Raw genomic sequence first — 15,921 nt, 5'->3', positions numbered from 1 at the left:
TTGAAGTTTGAAGACCGTTATTAAAATTCAGCTCGTCAGATTAAACGGCGCTTTCACTAATATGTATGCTGAATATGCATGCCTAGGTAATTTTACAAGAAGCCGTAGAGACATAATGAATGAATACAATAGCCGTTTATTGACGATCGGCTGTTACACGTCGAGCAAAATATTCGCGATTTAAAGAATTTTTAAATAAGCAGCAAAATTTTAGATCAATAACATAATAGCGGGAGAAATACGCAATCCAGATAAACGTCGAGTTTTTACTGTTAAACCAGGACGAGGATATGTCGTTCGCCGTGGTATGCGTAGAACGCCAGCAGTAAACCTGCCCCAGTATTACATGGTAAAGGGTTCGGTAAAACCGGAGGAGTCGAACGTGTGGAAAACCTATAGAATCTTTTTGCCGGAGCGCCGCTCGTTAAGCTCTCTTGAAAACGGATAAAAATTACGGATCCACGGATCTCTAAATTCCTCCCGGCGGCAAAAAGCAAAAGCGTCAGAGCCGATTTACGCTTTCGCCACATTCGCAACATTACGAGGTATCATCAGACGTACCGCATAATTCGTTAACAAACGACTTGGACCATTTTTATGTTGGGGATCGTCGTTGTCCTTAAAATAAAAAAAAAATTAATTCGATTTGGCTGCAACTATAGCTATGATCGCGGATGAATTGAATTCTTGGAATCTCGGATAATCGCCGGTGTTATAATCGCGGACCAAAGATTTCCAATTATGAGCGTTTTTAGCGAGTACTAGCCGGTACGACGTGCGGTTGGAAATGAGGGAGCGCGAAGGTGCCGAGGCGAGGGTTCGTCCGTTCAGTCCGTTCTCCGCGAGAGAAGGGGGAGGGTTTCGGCTGGACGCGGGGACGTAGATAGTGGTTTTGGGAGGGTATGGGTCCGGCGTTAGAGACAATAGTAGGCGGACAAAAGCGTGATATACGGCGACCCTCGGAGCAGCGGTATTAAAATCATATTTTTAAGCCCTCCACCTCGGGGGGATGAGAGCCGTGGGGTACCCTTTCCCTGCCGGTCGGCCGGCCGCCTCTTTTAACCGCCGACCGCTGACCCCTATCCCGCAATCCACGCCGGACCGCGAAATGGCAGAGGACGGGCGCTGTCTTTGCGGCGAGCGGCGCGCGGCGTGCTCGGCATCGCCGGATTTAATTGGATTCGCTCTGGCCGTAATTAATGCGCCTACCGTCGACTAAGACGGACCGTATTGATTTACTTCCAATATCATCCCTCGCGACAGCCCGGCCGGAGTCTCTCCATAGTCGTTCCGAGAGAAAATTGCCCATCACGCGAGTCCGTGCGTTCTTCTAGGCGGCACGGCTTCTCTCACTCATATTAATATATTTTATTATTAAGTCGGTTACTAAACTATCATTATTTTCTATTAGTGTTTTTATATTTTATGATGTATAATTAGAAACATATACTTTGTACATTGTATACACAAGTAGTCCGTTTCTATAAATGTTTCGACATTAATTTTACCCCGGTCTCAACGACGTTTCTTGAACTCGTGGCAAGAGGAATTATGCGACGACAGTTTCTATCCGTGATGTTTTCATAAATCTGCAGTCGTCGCGTCGAGCAGGAAAAAATAATTTGATGCTCTTGAAACGCTTATGCCCACGCGTATGCTATCCCGGGTGCACTTCATTAAAACTTTTAAATTTTGCCTCATCCTCATCGTTTCACAGGGTAACTCACGAAACGGGAGAGTTTCGCTATGCCGTGTGTCGCGTAGCGTTGCGCCGCGCCAGCATGAATTTGCCGGTCCCTCGAACGTCGTTACGTCAGCCGCGACTCTCGCGTATTAAGTGCTTCTCTGCATAGTTTCTCATGTAAGTGTCTCGCTCTATACGTATTTCTTTTACTCACACGCGCAACTATGCAACTATGTATCTTGTTGCAAACTATCGCGCAGTCGTGCGGTTATCTACGATATCGCTATGATGGGAGTGCGCGATTACCTAATCGGTAATTCGACTTTGTTTATACCCCGATCGCTAATCTCTTGAAACAGAATACTTTTCATCGTTGACACATATTCTTTCGCGTTGCCTTTCGCGTTTACGCAAGAAATCGCGCCGTGGTATATATAAACTTATCCAATCTGCCGCGATCAATATTAATTGTTTTCTTCCTAGGACTAATTGGGCGAGATCGCTCGATATGACGATCTATATTTAAGGATTAGGGTTCGTGTTATTTCACTTGTGTTAATCTCCTGAGGATCTAAGGGCCGCCCGACGACGTTATTAGGCCCCGGATGACACGAGGGTCGGACGTCTAATCGACCTAGGAATAATGTGTTGCCGGGAACTTGGTCCCCGGCCGAGCTTGCTCCGAGGGATATTCTAATCCGCTTCTGAGAGCTCCTATACCCGCTTCTCGCAGAATCCAACGGGGAAGAGGAAAGCGAGAGGTGCCGGCATTGCCAGCCAGCCCACCACCCTCCGCTTATTCGTCGCGAAGCTCACGCTCGCGCGAGGATAGACGGCGGAGTATAGAAGGTGAAGGAAGGGATGGGAGGGGAGGAAAACGATAATTCGGCTACCCCGGTGCACGCTCGGTAGTTGAGCTCCGAGAACGGAGACTCGAGTCTCGCTCTCGGGGTGAGCAACTGCGGGCCATTTTCTACCTTTCCTCTCCCCTCTTGATATCGCTGTTAGATGGCGACTATCGAAATTCCGCTAATCTCAATTTACGGCACCGCGGCAAATCATATGTGCCTCCGGCAGTTCTCCTCTGTGTGTCTTCGCGTTATTAGCCGCTATTAACGCTGCCGCGTTTCCGAACCATCGGCTGTAGACGTTGATTGCGCGCGTGGTAAACGGCTTGACATTCCGCAAGCCATTTACTCCTCTCGAAGATTTAAAAGACATTTATTACGATCGTGTTCGCGTATATGGAAAGAACGGTTTTGCTGAAATGTTACAAATTTTTGTTAGATGCTTGTAGATCTGAAAATAATTTTGTTGAAAATGGAAATTAAAATAATTCTGTAGGGTGCTCAAGCACATGATAATATGCCGTAAAAAGTTTTGACATTCCAACAACCAGTTTGAGCGTCTTACATAATTATTTTGATTTCTCCATTTTGAACAAAATTATTTTCAAATCTGTATATATATCTAGTTAAATTTTTTTAAATATACTTAAACAAAAACCATTCCGTTTTTTCCATTCCGTATAGACATCAGAGAATAGTCGAATGATAAACATGAACTAGCTAGCGTGTTTCTTGCTAAATAATCTGAATAATAAATAGACAATATAATAGCGCTTTAACTTTCAAAATACGTAATAATTTTCTGGAAACTTTAAATTGCACGAGCGGTGAACTTTTCCTATTTTTTTTTTAATTTTTTAACATCCAAATTAGCTCGGACATGAACAATCTACACGTGTCATTTAAATCTTGAGTGAAAACAAGGTTTGAAATAAGAATTTTTTTCAAGCCTAGATACTAAATTGTATTTTTAAATTTGAAAAGAAGAAGGACGAGAACTGCTCTTTCGAGTCTTAAGAGCGACGATACGAGCGCACGAAAGCCATCCAAATCGTTCAACTATGTCTGGTACTACAAGCATACTCAATAACTATCTGCCGGTGGCGTGTAGAATCCGCGAATTTATCAATTTATCGTGTATTCCTCCCTAGCCGAAGGCTAGATGGGGAGATTGCCTGGAATGTCGCCAGGCGAGCAATCGTTCGTCCAGCTGGAAGGAGAAACTTGCGAGACGCGCCCGACGCCTGGAAGCCTTTGTGAAAGAAAGTGGCGAAAAAGAATGCACGCGGAGAGGTGGACTTGAGAAAGAAAAAGGAACGTGGACTGTAAGGTGGACAGGAAGAGAGGTGGTGAAAGAAATGGAGAAAGGAAGAAAGGAAGAGAGGAAGAAAGGAAGGAAGGAAGGAAGGAAGGAAGGAAGGAAGGACAAAGTCCGGCGAAGACCACGAAATATCTGTCAATCGCAAGAGCGGGGAGGACCACGGCGGCGAAGTCGATTTAACGCCCGTTAAGGAAGCAATTCCTTTAAGAAGGACGAGCGTCTCGCCCGCAAGGACAACGTAACCCAGGAGAGATCCTTGACCCTTGCCGGGTCTTACGACCTTTTCTCCACGGGGAATCGCTTCCGTGCCACCATTATCGGCGGACGAATAGAACATCAATAACCAATTTCGTAAGACTAATATCGCGAAAATTAGTTTTCCCTCCCCGAATGTCCTCTCCCGCGCGTCCTTCGTATTTCACCGCCGGCGCCGCGCCAGTACCTTTCGTTAAAAGATCATGGTCCCGCTCGATAGCGACGTTCATGGTTTTCTTAATGTCCATTCACGGGTGCGGCGAACGATCGTGAATCTCCTTTTATCGTCGCGCAGTAGTCGTTTTTCTCCGCATCCCTTCTTTTTTTTAATACTCCACAGATATATCGCGGCGACGTCATTACGTCATTTACGTCGCGTCGGAGCGCGACGTGGCAAATTTTTTAACTGGCATTCTTCCCGGTTTACAGGAATCTCAACGACTAATTCAGTATTTTTAAACTTCACAAATTACTACACAATGTGTATTTTCTGCTGAAAGAACCGTGATGTCAAACCTCGACGGACTTGTTTCGTCTCGTATTGTATATATTACATAAATTCTCCAAGTCCGACGCGCCGCCTAAATTTTATGGAAATTTCACGAGAGCGAGATGGCCGAGATGTCAACAAACGCGTCACGCCCGTGTTGGAGACTTATTGTTAGCTACGATCGCGTCAAGTTTCGCGGTATTACGTCACTCGAGGAGATGGCCCATCGCCCATCAAGCGGCGATGGCTCATAAACCGTCGACGATGCGTCGGCGTCGCGTCGCGTCGCGTCGCGTCGGCGCGAATCTCGTCGGGATGCAAATTTCATGGGTTTTTCCAATGGCGTTGATGAATAAGGAATCGTGAGGTCGCGCGCCGTATGCAAGTAACAAAATGAAGTACGGAAGGGAAGTGTAAAGACCTCGTTGGAAAACTAGGTTTCATCGAGCCCTGGTCCCCTTTTCTCTCAGCCCTTCTCTACCCTTTCTCGTGTCGCAATCTCGACTCCTTTATGTATATACATTCGCTCTTATCAGAACGTGCGCTTGTAGGGGATGGCCGACACCGCGCCGGAGAAGGCCCGAAACAGAATTTTGCGTACCAAAGTTGACGGAGCACCCGCCATGCATTATTCCACCCGCGGTCCTTTGTGCGCGCGTCGTGCCGTCGCGCGCCGTATCTCGCACTTTTTCATCGTTTTCTTCGTTGCTGTCGAATGTCGATGGCTGCCGCTCAGTAAGGAAAACGACTGGCGCATCCACACATGCACCCTGCCTGCCCCCCCCTCTCTCTCTCTCTCTCTTTGTTAACGAAAATTGCATTTAAACAATTTTGTCTAAATAATTAACACTTTTAGAATTAATAGTATATACATATAAATATATTACTGTATACTATAAATATAAAAGAAATAATAGGATAATTATGCAGTCGGTATATTGAGCGAGTGACGTGTCACGAACAAAAGCTAATCAATTTTAATAAATGTCACTCGTCCATATGTCACCGGATAAATTTGCAGTATTAACAGACGCTCGTTGAAGCTATTAAGTCGTTGAGCGTCAACATGAAATGTGCCCGTATGTTTATTTGTCATTATCTTCAATGTCTAAACGGTGTAATCGCGTAACAAATTAGACCTTAGAGTTTGTTAAAAGTCTTCTTCTTGTTTTTAACCTGTACCTCTGTATACCTAATTTCTCATTTACAAAGGTTTTCCAGAAGAGCTGAGAAAAACGATTGGATGCCTCGCGATTCGCGACATAGAATCGGCAACTTTGACTCGTCGTACGAAGATTACGAAACAACATGAAGAGAGGGACGAAGTTCGTCGTACGGACCATTAATCTGTCCAATCCGAAAACATGCGTAAAGCCGAAGGTTCAGAGACTCGTTAGTGCGGATGCAGATTCCTCCTCCGATCCTAATCGCGCGAGCGATTACCGGACCCTTAGACCGGTGGCGGTTAAAGTTTGCTCGTGGAAAGATGCGCAGAGCAAGTGCCCGCCAAAGGTGAGAATCGCAAACACATCTGACCGCGTAAGAAGCATTGTGCGTAAATATTCATATACAGTAATACGTCGTGAAATGTTTGAATCAAACTTGGAGATAAAAAAATATACATAAAAATGTCGCCGAAAGAAGACGTTAAAACGTCTGACGCATAAAAATATCGCGATAGAAAGAGGAGAGTGCGAGCGATGTCTAAATCTTTGGCACGACATTAGATACTCTATGCCCTATGCCCTATGCCATACATTACACGCGAATCGCGAGGCATCCAATTCTCGGTTAAATCACGTGGCTTGTCGCTGTGTCGGAGCGTTCACTTGGCTCTCGCGCGATATTGACACGCCGCGTAACCGGCGTAACGAGATGATGGTGTTCGAGCACCTGTACGGAATTGGTTAGTCGATACGTAGTTGCGTTTACCTGGAATTAGCTCGACAGTCGGTGTACCCTAACTATAGCGATGGGTCTCTAATGGAGGAAAGCGGTCCGAGTCTCTGTAACTGTTACAGGACATTATCGAGATCTTGGAACGGAAAGTCGAGCACGCGAGATGAATAGCGCGGAAAGCAGAAAACGTGGCATATTTATTTCCGTAATTCCGTGATACTTTGATTTTAGAAATATATCGCAATCTAAACGATGTTACCCGCGTAATTAAAACAGATAATAAATAATGAGTCTTAATTAATGTGTCTAATATTTATGGTTTTTTATATATCAAAATTTAATTAACTTTATTACATCACTTTACTTATATTTATAGTATTATTTGAGATATGCAAAATTATTTAAATAAATAAAGATTAAATCCAGAAATTCTGAAATGTCTGATGTGATGATAATGATGCGCTAAACTATTTGTACATCGTTTTTATTCACGCAGTTCTGCGAATCTCCTGAGGAGCCTCCGCCACTTTCGGCCAACGCAATACTTTGCAGGGTTGCGGCATTTTTAATAAAAGGCGCTATCGTTGCTGCTCTCATCTGTTGGACTTGTTCGGAGGGTCTTTGGGGCGACAGCACCGAAACGGAAGATCTGTATTGCAGGATGACGGGCGCGATTTTTCCCGATCGGCCGGTAAATAAATGTTAAATTTACAAGCGTTAAAAAAGAATTGCACGCGTGGGTTTCGTTTACGGGTTACGGCTTACGGTTTACGTTGACACGTTATCTTTCGTATCTTTCGCGTAGACCCGCTTGCCGCATCTCGAGGAAATAAAATACTCCGTGTTCGAGACGTACAATCACATGCTGGTGAAAGGCATGGATATTATCGTCAGCGTGCCGCGCGAGGTGCATCGAAGACTGCAAAGTCTCTTACTGCCGTGCGACACAACGAAGGAAACGGAGAGGACGCGAGCGAAACGGAACTCTGACGAGAATTCCGTGGAAATGTAATGTCGCAAATTGTGCGTATCAAAATCCGAGATACCGCGGTGCAATGGATACATACATGCATACGATATTTCTCTTTCAAAAAGTTAGTACAAAATCTTTTAGTCTTGATATTGCGCGGAATTTGAGTATGAGCTAAAAATTATTGTGAGATTAAAAATTCCTGTAGCGTTAACATGCGAATAAACGCACTTAATTTGCCATGGCCTTTGTGCGGGCCAATGAAGATATTCTAACGTGTCCTTTTCTTTCTTAGTTTTTACATACGTACGTGGTGCTCGGTAACCGTGAATATATGAGACATACAGGATTAAAATTCTGCGCGACATCTTTTCCATTTTTTTCCTCCTCGCGATGCTCAAGGGCACACGAGAGAGTTGGCGAGGTGTGCATATCAAGCGATTTTTATGGCCTGCCTATGTATCGTTGTAAAATCTTGGATAAAGTCTTAGAAGCCAAGATAAAAATTCACATTTTCATTACATGCATCTTCACGTATCACGTATCCTTCCGCGTTCCGTCGCGCCGCAATGTCTTAGAGCGTAAATGTTACACCATGTCCCTACACGTCGCGATATGCGACACCCTGCACCATGTCTGCAGTCCGCACGTATGATGTACGAGTGTACGAGTTGTTAATGAGAGAATACTTTACGAGTTGGATTCGCGCGGTCGAATCGCGCGACGCATCCGCTTTCGCAACTCATAAAGATACCTAGATCTAAAGAAAGGAAAAAACTTACGTGTGAGACCAGGCTTCCTCGGGCATACAGGGCATATCGCGAATCTCTCAAAGCCGCCGCTCCGCTGTGAACTGTGAGCTGTGACTCCTCACGCGCCGAGAGTATTCCTTTTTCGTCGAACTGGAAGAAAGTTTCGGCCCTCATTTTTCAGGCGCGTCTATCTTCTTTTTGCGGCACGTGAGCGTCGTTTGTCAAGGCACCTATTTTACTTTATAAGCGCGCCTTGTTTTCGTGCGCGGGTGGCGGTTGAATTTGTATATCGCGTCGTTGCGCGTGGAAAGGTAATACCAGCAAGACCACTTGACCAGGTATCGCGGCTTAAATGAACACGCCGGAGGGGATTCGGACAATTAAACAGTTTATTCAGATCAAAACATGGTGTAGTATATACATACGAGTTAACGATATCGGGTCGGGGGTGACGGACAAGGGAGGAAGGGGGCAAGGGGGGATTCCGAGGGTTGATGTGTCTGATATGAAATCACCTATACGGTGAACTTGAGGTTCGGGCATACGACCGCCGATCGATTACATGGACTCTCTCGCGTCGTTACGTACAGTTGATTATGTACAGTCACATTACTCGCTACTGTTACTTTTCTTCTTTTTTGTTCTCTCCTGCGCGCTTGATTGTTGGGTCACGTCAACCGAGAACGTGACTTTCGGTATCTACTTTCGGGCGATCCTTCTCGCAATACGCTCGCTGAATAAGATCCTTGCGCATGTGTGTGAAAAAGATTGATATATCTCCGACATTCTCAATTTTTACAAAATGAATACGAGCAATAGTACTTTGTCTTATTCTAACTCTCTCGGTCTGTTTTAATGCGTCACCTCCATCATATCTCTCTCTCTCTCTCTCTCTCTCTCTCTCTCTCTCTCTCTCTCTCTCTCTCTCTCTCTCTCTCTCTCATTCATAAACTTGGAACAAATTCGCGTGGACGTGAAAGATATGTGCCGTTGGATCGACCTCTCTCGATAATTCTTCGACGATCATTAGATAACGATTGCTACCTAGACAGCACGTATGTCTAAAAGACATCTAAAAGAGATTTAAATGCGTCGAAAAGATATCTTTTATAGATATGCGTGCTGTCTGGATAAATTCAAGGGATTTTCACAAACTGGTTAAGAAAGAGATTACGTAAAAAATCTTCAAATTATCGAACGCCTAGAAAATAAAATAAAATAAAACAGGATTCTTTGTTTTCTTGAAAAAGGAGAACAATTGTGCGACAGAGAAATAACAAAGCTGCTTTTATTCGCAATAAAAGTGTTGAGAGAATTAAAAAATTTATCTTTCAACGTCTATATGCACACCAAAATCCGGTCTTGGCATTGTCAAAAAATCGCGACGGGGCGACTGTACGGTAGGCAGTAAATTTAAAAGATCTCGGTGGAGCGCGTTGTCGAGCGTTTTCGTGTCAAACGTAAACGCCGCGATGAAAACAATTCCCACAATTCCGCCCTCGCGCGGGCAGGCGACGGAAAGTTTAAACGAGACGCTCGACAAGTCGTTTCGCCCAACTTATCTCTTCCTCTCGAAAACGTGAACGTCGTCAATCTATCGTTAGACTCTCCCGTGATAATATATACGGCGATACATTAGTTAACGAGCAACCATCGTATTCGACCATTATATCTTTATACACATCGAAACACACGCACTCGACGATTGATTCGACGTTATTCGCTTCCTGATGTATTCCGAAACCGACTATTTCGCGTCGCCGACGCGACACTCGTTATTCATTCCTCGGTCCGTCACTCTCTTCCTCTCTCCTTTTTCTTTTTTTCTTTTTTGTTTTATTTTTACACATTACGAGTCTATCGATCATCCGAAGCGAGCGCAAACTTTTTCACAGGTAAAGTTCGCGTTATATCGTTTCCATTAGGGATACGCTTTTCGTCGATTCGTTAGTTCCATTCTCGCCGTAGAAGTTTCACGACTTCGTCGCGAAGTGTCACGTGGAAGACCAGTTTTTGCAAAACCTTACAAAGTGAAGCTCTCTTCGCGCGCGAGAACGCATAAAATGTCGCGAATGCTACGGCACCGTGTCTCTTTCAATTTCTCTCTCTCTCTCTCTCGTCGCGAATCGAACGCGAATAACGATTTGAAAGTCCATTAAAACTATGTATATATTTACACATACGCATACACATACGCACACACACGCACACACTCCGGTGAGAATGCTTTTTAGAACGTGTTTGAGAGTGTTCAAGTCTCGTAATAACAGTATTTTTTTATCATTCAGCGGGCAGTACAGAAAACTCATATCAGCGGTAGAAAAATTTATAAATGCTCTATCACAATTACCAATAGAGTGTAATGTGCGCCTGGTCTTGTTTCCGTAAGAATCGTTTTCACTTTGTACGTTACGCGGCTCGGCGTGGTTCGGTTTTTCATCTCTCTCGAGATGGGACAAGAGGGTTGCCTCTTCTCTCAACTGCCCGTTAATTTATTTCTTTCTATTCGAGATCGCGTAAAAATTAAACTGGCAGTGAGACTACGCGATCGATGCGATCTCAAAATTCGATATGTAGACGCGTTCGATATGTAGACAATTCACGAGCGCTTTACTTTCATTTCAAGGATTTTCTTAAATTTTAATATATCGTTATCGTTATTCACATCCGCAATATCGCGCAAACGTAAATATCATCGACCGCATTCGCTCGGTATTATCGGTACCGCGATGTGTGAAAGTTGTGCCTAAAAATATCGAATTCGGAGAATTTAAACAGGATATCGACGCCCGCCTCGTTTCCCATCCCCTTCCTCTCGCTTTATCGCGATATCGGAGCTGATCGTTCAACCTTAAAACTTAAAACCGCATTTCACGCCTTCAAACTACACGCCAAAGTGGCATCGAGCATTCCCTTTCTTCTTTTCAGTCCACGTTTCCCTCCCGCCCTCCTCTCACCCTTCTCACGACTTCTTCTCGGTTCCTCCTCTATCCCCGGTATATTTTCGCGCGGTTCCTCCATTCGTCTTCATTCGAGCCATCGGAAAAGGAGTTCGTTCGAGAGCCTTTTATCTTTCCTCGTGTTTCACGGCCTGATGCTTCCGGACCGTTTCGTTGGTTTCGGATTTATTTAGGGACGTCGCGAGATGCTAGCGGTTTCGCGGCTTCACGGGAAGATATATATAAAAAATACAAAAAAAAGGAGACAAAAGAAATAATAACGAACGAAGGATCGAACAAACAATTAATGTGGCCGGAGAAAAATTATCCGAGGCCAAAAAACATTTAGCAAAATAAATATACTTAATTGGCTGGAAATGAAAAGAAAAAAAAGTAAAATTATTTTTGCACCGTACATGAAATAAAAAATTATTCTGTTGGAGAAAATTTCAAAAGTGTGGTTGGATTTTGATGTTCTTCCGTCGAGATGCTTCTCGAAAACGTATTTTAAATTCGGTGTTCAATCCGAGCAGCTCTCGTTCGAGCAACTCGCGATTCGATTTTCCGTTCTCTCTTTAAGGTCCGCGATCCGCGACCGCCATAAAGGAGAGAAGCGAACTTGGAGAAATATTCGAGAAGACACACCGTCGAAGATCATCCCGGTTTGGAACAAAAAGGAGGGCAAAGACGGTTAAGTCGACGACCGAAAACAGAATGTTAGAACTTCGCAATACCTGCCGAGGCGGGGTGAAGAAACTTGGACGAGTTTTCGGTTAACTTCTTCGCATACCTCCGCCCCTTTCTCCCGCTCCCCGAGGGAGAAACTGGCGCGGCGATCGTGTTTCGGAAACAATCGCGACGGACGGTGTCTCTCTTAATTTCGCGGACGTGGACTCGGGACTCGCTACTATGCCCGATACCGCGAGAACTCGCCCTTCCGTCGCCGTCGCGCGTCGCCTCGAATCGGAAAATCGGATCGGGCGGCACTGGACTGATCGGACTCGAGTGAAATCAATTGTTCGCGAGACATAATGTCGATCCCCGACCCCGACACGTAACGTATCCCGGGCGTCCAGGGCATCCTATCGCCCGGGATCGATCGCTCCAACTACCCCGCTAGAGCGAGGCCTTTCCTCGTATCGCTGAACGAGTCGATCGCGCTGGAGATCGTTAGCAAACACGTTAAAGCTAACAGGCGGCTGTCACGAAAACGGACAACGCAAACGCTTCCTCGGGAAGCGGGACCTCGAAATCGTTCTTAGATACGCAACGAGTACTCTCGAGCACGTTCGAGCCTCGCCTCACGCTGGGATCTCGTGCCGGCCTCCGATCTTCGATCGCGCCGCACGCGGTAGTCGTTTATTCTTGATCGCTGTCGGGACGACGACGACGACGATGGCGATGACGATGGTACCCCATGTCAGCTGCGGACGAGTCGAGCTTCTAGACGCAGCTTTCCGGCAGCCTGTTCGCCATCAGTCTTCGTTTGATCGCCTCGCCGTCGAGGCATTCGCCGGCCACGACGACACCCTGTCCGCCGCCCACGACGACGCCTTGGTTGCCACCGATTACGACGCCCTGGCCAGCACCCACCATCACCCCCGTCACCGGCATTCCCGGCATCCCTGGCAGGCTCGGTATCGTGCTCCTCGACGGTAACCTCAGCTCGGTCGGTCTCCCCGTGAACTTGTGGCAGAGCTCGTCTATGCTTGGCGTAGGTCCGGGCGTGACCCAGTGTCCCGGGGGATAACCGCCTGGATAACTCGGTGGGCTAACTTCCACGAGGTTACCCTCTACAACACCGAAGCAGACGGGGTTCTCTGTTGGGAGCTGCAAGTCGAGTGCGTTATGGGGTGGAAACGCGGAGAATAAGTTGCGCTCGGGGGTGCGCTCCTCTTTCTCTCGCCCGCCCTCGCGGTTCCTTATTCTTCGCCAATTCTTTATTTTAGATCACGCGGCAAGGATAAAAGTTCGCGGCCAAGTCGCGACCGAAATTCCTATCTTTAATGATAAAACGTTTGGCGAAGAGAGCGATATTTCATGCTTCTTTAAACTTTTTCATCAACTCTTTTAATGTGCTCTCCTTGTGTAAAAATAAAAGCAGATACTCGAAAAATACTATAGATTCTTGGAAAGACGATTCTATTCATCTTAATTTTGAAAATGGCAAAGTAAATGTTTTTCCTTTTATTTTTGAACAAACTTTCATGCACTTTAGAAAGTACGGTTACCGGTTAAAACCGTGGTTAAAAGGATTAAACAAAAATCTTCCTTTAATTAAGTTTGATTGTAAGTATCATGTAACTTTTGAAATTTCAAAGTTAAATAAATACGGAATAGTTTATAGAATATAAAATAAATAAAAGCAGTATACGGAAATTAAAATCTTAATTTTTCTACATTGAATTAGAAGTCTATAATTTTTGTAAAGAAATACTTAACGCGTCTATGAACATTTTGTAGGAAGATGAACAAATTTTTTCTAAAAGAGAGAATAATATCTAATTGAGAGTATCCCAGATGGGTATGATACAGTTTTGGTATAATCACATTGTTTCTTTTATATTCAATTATATATATATGAAGACAATTGCAACGAGCAAGATGTATCGATAGAATATTTATATTTACAGTTCGCAAGTCTTGGGCTAATTCCAAGTTTGAAAGAGGCACGCGTGCCATACTTCCCTTCCCGTTCATACAAATGGTCTACAATCTACGTCAACAAACGATCGTAATCGGATTCGCGCAGAGCCTGTTTAGCGGGTATCGGCTTCGAAGAGTCTTACCGAACTTGTTCGGGATCACGTCGGGATCAGTCTCCACGGTCTGCTGAGAATTCTGCAAGGGGTATTGTTGGGGCGGTAACTCGCTGAGTTCCGCCGGTTTCTCGTGCCGCGGTTTTGCTACGCGCTCCCGACGTACTCTGACCACCACTACCAGGATGATGAGCACCAGAGTCACCAGGGCGCTAACCACGACGCCTATCAGCGGCGACAACACGATGCCGGCGTCCTGACCTGCAACGATAAGGCGACTTTTACCTTCGTGTGTTACGAGCTCAATCAAAGATCGCTTAAAACTTATTTGCTCGTTAAATTGCTTTATCAATTATTCAGTTAAGTGGATACGGTCAGTAATCTATAAATAACATATTTAGAAACGATTTAGAAAGATTATTTTTCACTCGTCCAAATCCGCAGCAACCGATCACTCTCAATCGCACGAATAAAATAAAATAAATTTCTTATAAATTGTGAGGATGTGAGACGTTAAATGTACATTAATTACTTCTTGCCTTGCTTAATTCCAGAAAAATATCTTCAACACGTTATTCCTATCGGTCTATCAATAAGTGTTGGACATCATGCTTGTATTTCCTTCTTTAGACTAAAAATTACTACGATCTAGACGCGATGTTGAATATTTAATTAAATCGGAATCATAAGGATTGCGAGAAAAGAATTACTGCTACTTGTTGTTAAGCCGCACAGTGGTCGAAGAATAAAATTAATGTGCGCATAATCTTCCGAGAAAGAGGATTATAACCACGCTGTGTCACCATAAAGAGAAGACGTTGCTTTCACCCTCCTATGCTACTTATGAGTCTCTTCATTTTTTTCTGGTTCTCCTTCTCTTCCTACAAGTCAGTTTTGCTATATGCGTAAACAAACACCGACTGACGCGACGTCGCCGCGCCGTAGAGAAAACATTTTATATTCTTCAATGTCGGGATTACATCTGGCAGGCGGTATTTTTTTACCGTCACGTACATGATGGATTTTACCAGCATTCAGTATTTTCGAATCGTTCGTAGAATCTCAAGTAGTAATGGCAATGTGCGCGCAGCATCTGGCATAGAGTCCGCGAGATACGCCGCCCTGATGATTAAAAATCACTTGCAATATAGATGCGAGCCCAGTCATGTAATATTCATTTATATCCCAAAGATTATGTCACGCATCAGGACAAATAATTATTTAATCTTCAAACACGAAATGTTGTCTCGTGTCAAAATAAGTTCACAAATTATTATTTTGTCAGTTAAAAAAAAACGAGTTTTCAAATATATGAAAACGAACAGGCCTAATATTATAAAATTTACGTAATATATGTTTTTTATTTATGTATTCTGATTCTTCAATTCTTTTGTATTACTCAAACATTCAAAATTATAAATAAAATATTCTATCTTAAATCCCAGTGCCAATTATAGAACCTTTGAAGTGGGTTAAACGCATTAGCATTAGAATAAAAACATGCGACGCTCCTCCGGCTTTGTCTTGCAAAATTTTGCGTGCCGAGGTATAGACGCGCAATGACACCAGAGGTTTGCTCTATGGTTTAGCGCGTCACGTCGAAATTATTTCTCACGATCGTGCACGATCACCGCACGGTATGAGAAATCTTGCAGCATTGTTTTTCGCTTTCACGCGTTCACGCTTCTCGCTCCCGTTCCCGCACACGTGATAGCGTCCCGCTTGATAGCGCCGGCAGGGCGTGGGACCGCGCCTGCTGTTTTTGTCGGATAATTAACAAAACTGCTTTCTTGCATCGTTCTGAGTTGCAATCAGGTGCGCGCTGGTGTGCGAAGCGGAACTGCGAGCTACGAGGGTAGGTAGGTAAGTAGATAGGTAAGGGGGCAAGGGGGCGCGAAAGAGCGCATACCGCTCGCTTGCTTTAATCTTTAAATTCTCGCCAACTTATTTACGTCGATTAAGCCAACTTCCGTCTCGCGAAGGCAGATGCACGCTTATATCGCA

General features: G+C 44.6%; 2 protein-coding genes across 4 annotated transcripts in view; one reads left to right on the top strand and one right to left on the bottom strand.

Annotated features, from left to right (window-relative positions):
• Positions 1 to 2,141: 2,141 nt before the first annotated feature.
• Positions 2,142 to 7,869, top strand: LOC143904368 (uncharacterized). Its single transcript, XM_077418995.1, has 5 exons — positions 2,142 to 3,600; positions 3,684 to 4,204; positions 5,811 to 6,110; positions 6,994 to 7,188; positions 7,303 to 7,869. The coding sequence occupies exons 3-5, from the start codon at positions 5,907 to 5,909 to the stop codon at positions 7,507 to 7,509; spliced, it is 606 nt and encodes a 201-aa protein (XP_077275121.1). The 5' UTR covers positions 2,142 to 3,600; positions 3,684 to 4,204; positions 5,811 to 5,906; the 3' UTR covers positions 7,510 to 7,869.
• A 728-nt stretch (positions 7,870 to 8,597) lies between these two features.
• LOC143904367 (kin of IRRE-like protein 1) overlaps positions 8,598 to 15,921 on the bottom strand; it is a 360,894-nt gene continuing 353,570 nt past the window's right edge. For 2 of the 3 annotated variants that reach the window (XM_077418993.1, XM_077418992.1), the window contains 2 exons: positions 13,948 to 14,178; positions 8,598 to 12,951 (listed from right to left, as the gene is read on the bottom strand). In XM_077418993.1, coding sequence (XP_077275119.1) covers positions 12,602 to 12,951; positions 13,948 to 14,178 — 581 coding nt within the window. In that variant the 3' untranslated portion in view covers positions 8,598 to 12,601. Of the gene's footprint in view, positions 12,989 to 13,947; positions 14,179 to 15,921 lie in introns of all 3 variants that reach the window. The other variant, XM_077418994.1, reaches the window with a different exon arrangement.

The sequence above is a fragment of the Temnothorax americanus genome, unplaced genomic scaffold, assembly GCF_048541705.1.
Source record: "Temnothorax americanus isolate GAGA-0224 unplaced genomic scaffold, ASM4854170v1 Scaffold51, whole genome shotgun sequence".
Taxonomy (NCBI): domain Eukaryota; kingdom Metazoa; phylum Arthropoda; class Insecta; order Hymenoptera; family Formicidae; genus Temnothorax; species Temnothorax americanus.
Note: the sequence above shows the minus strand (reverse complement) of the source record. Positions and strands in the feature narration are given on the sequence as shown.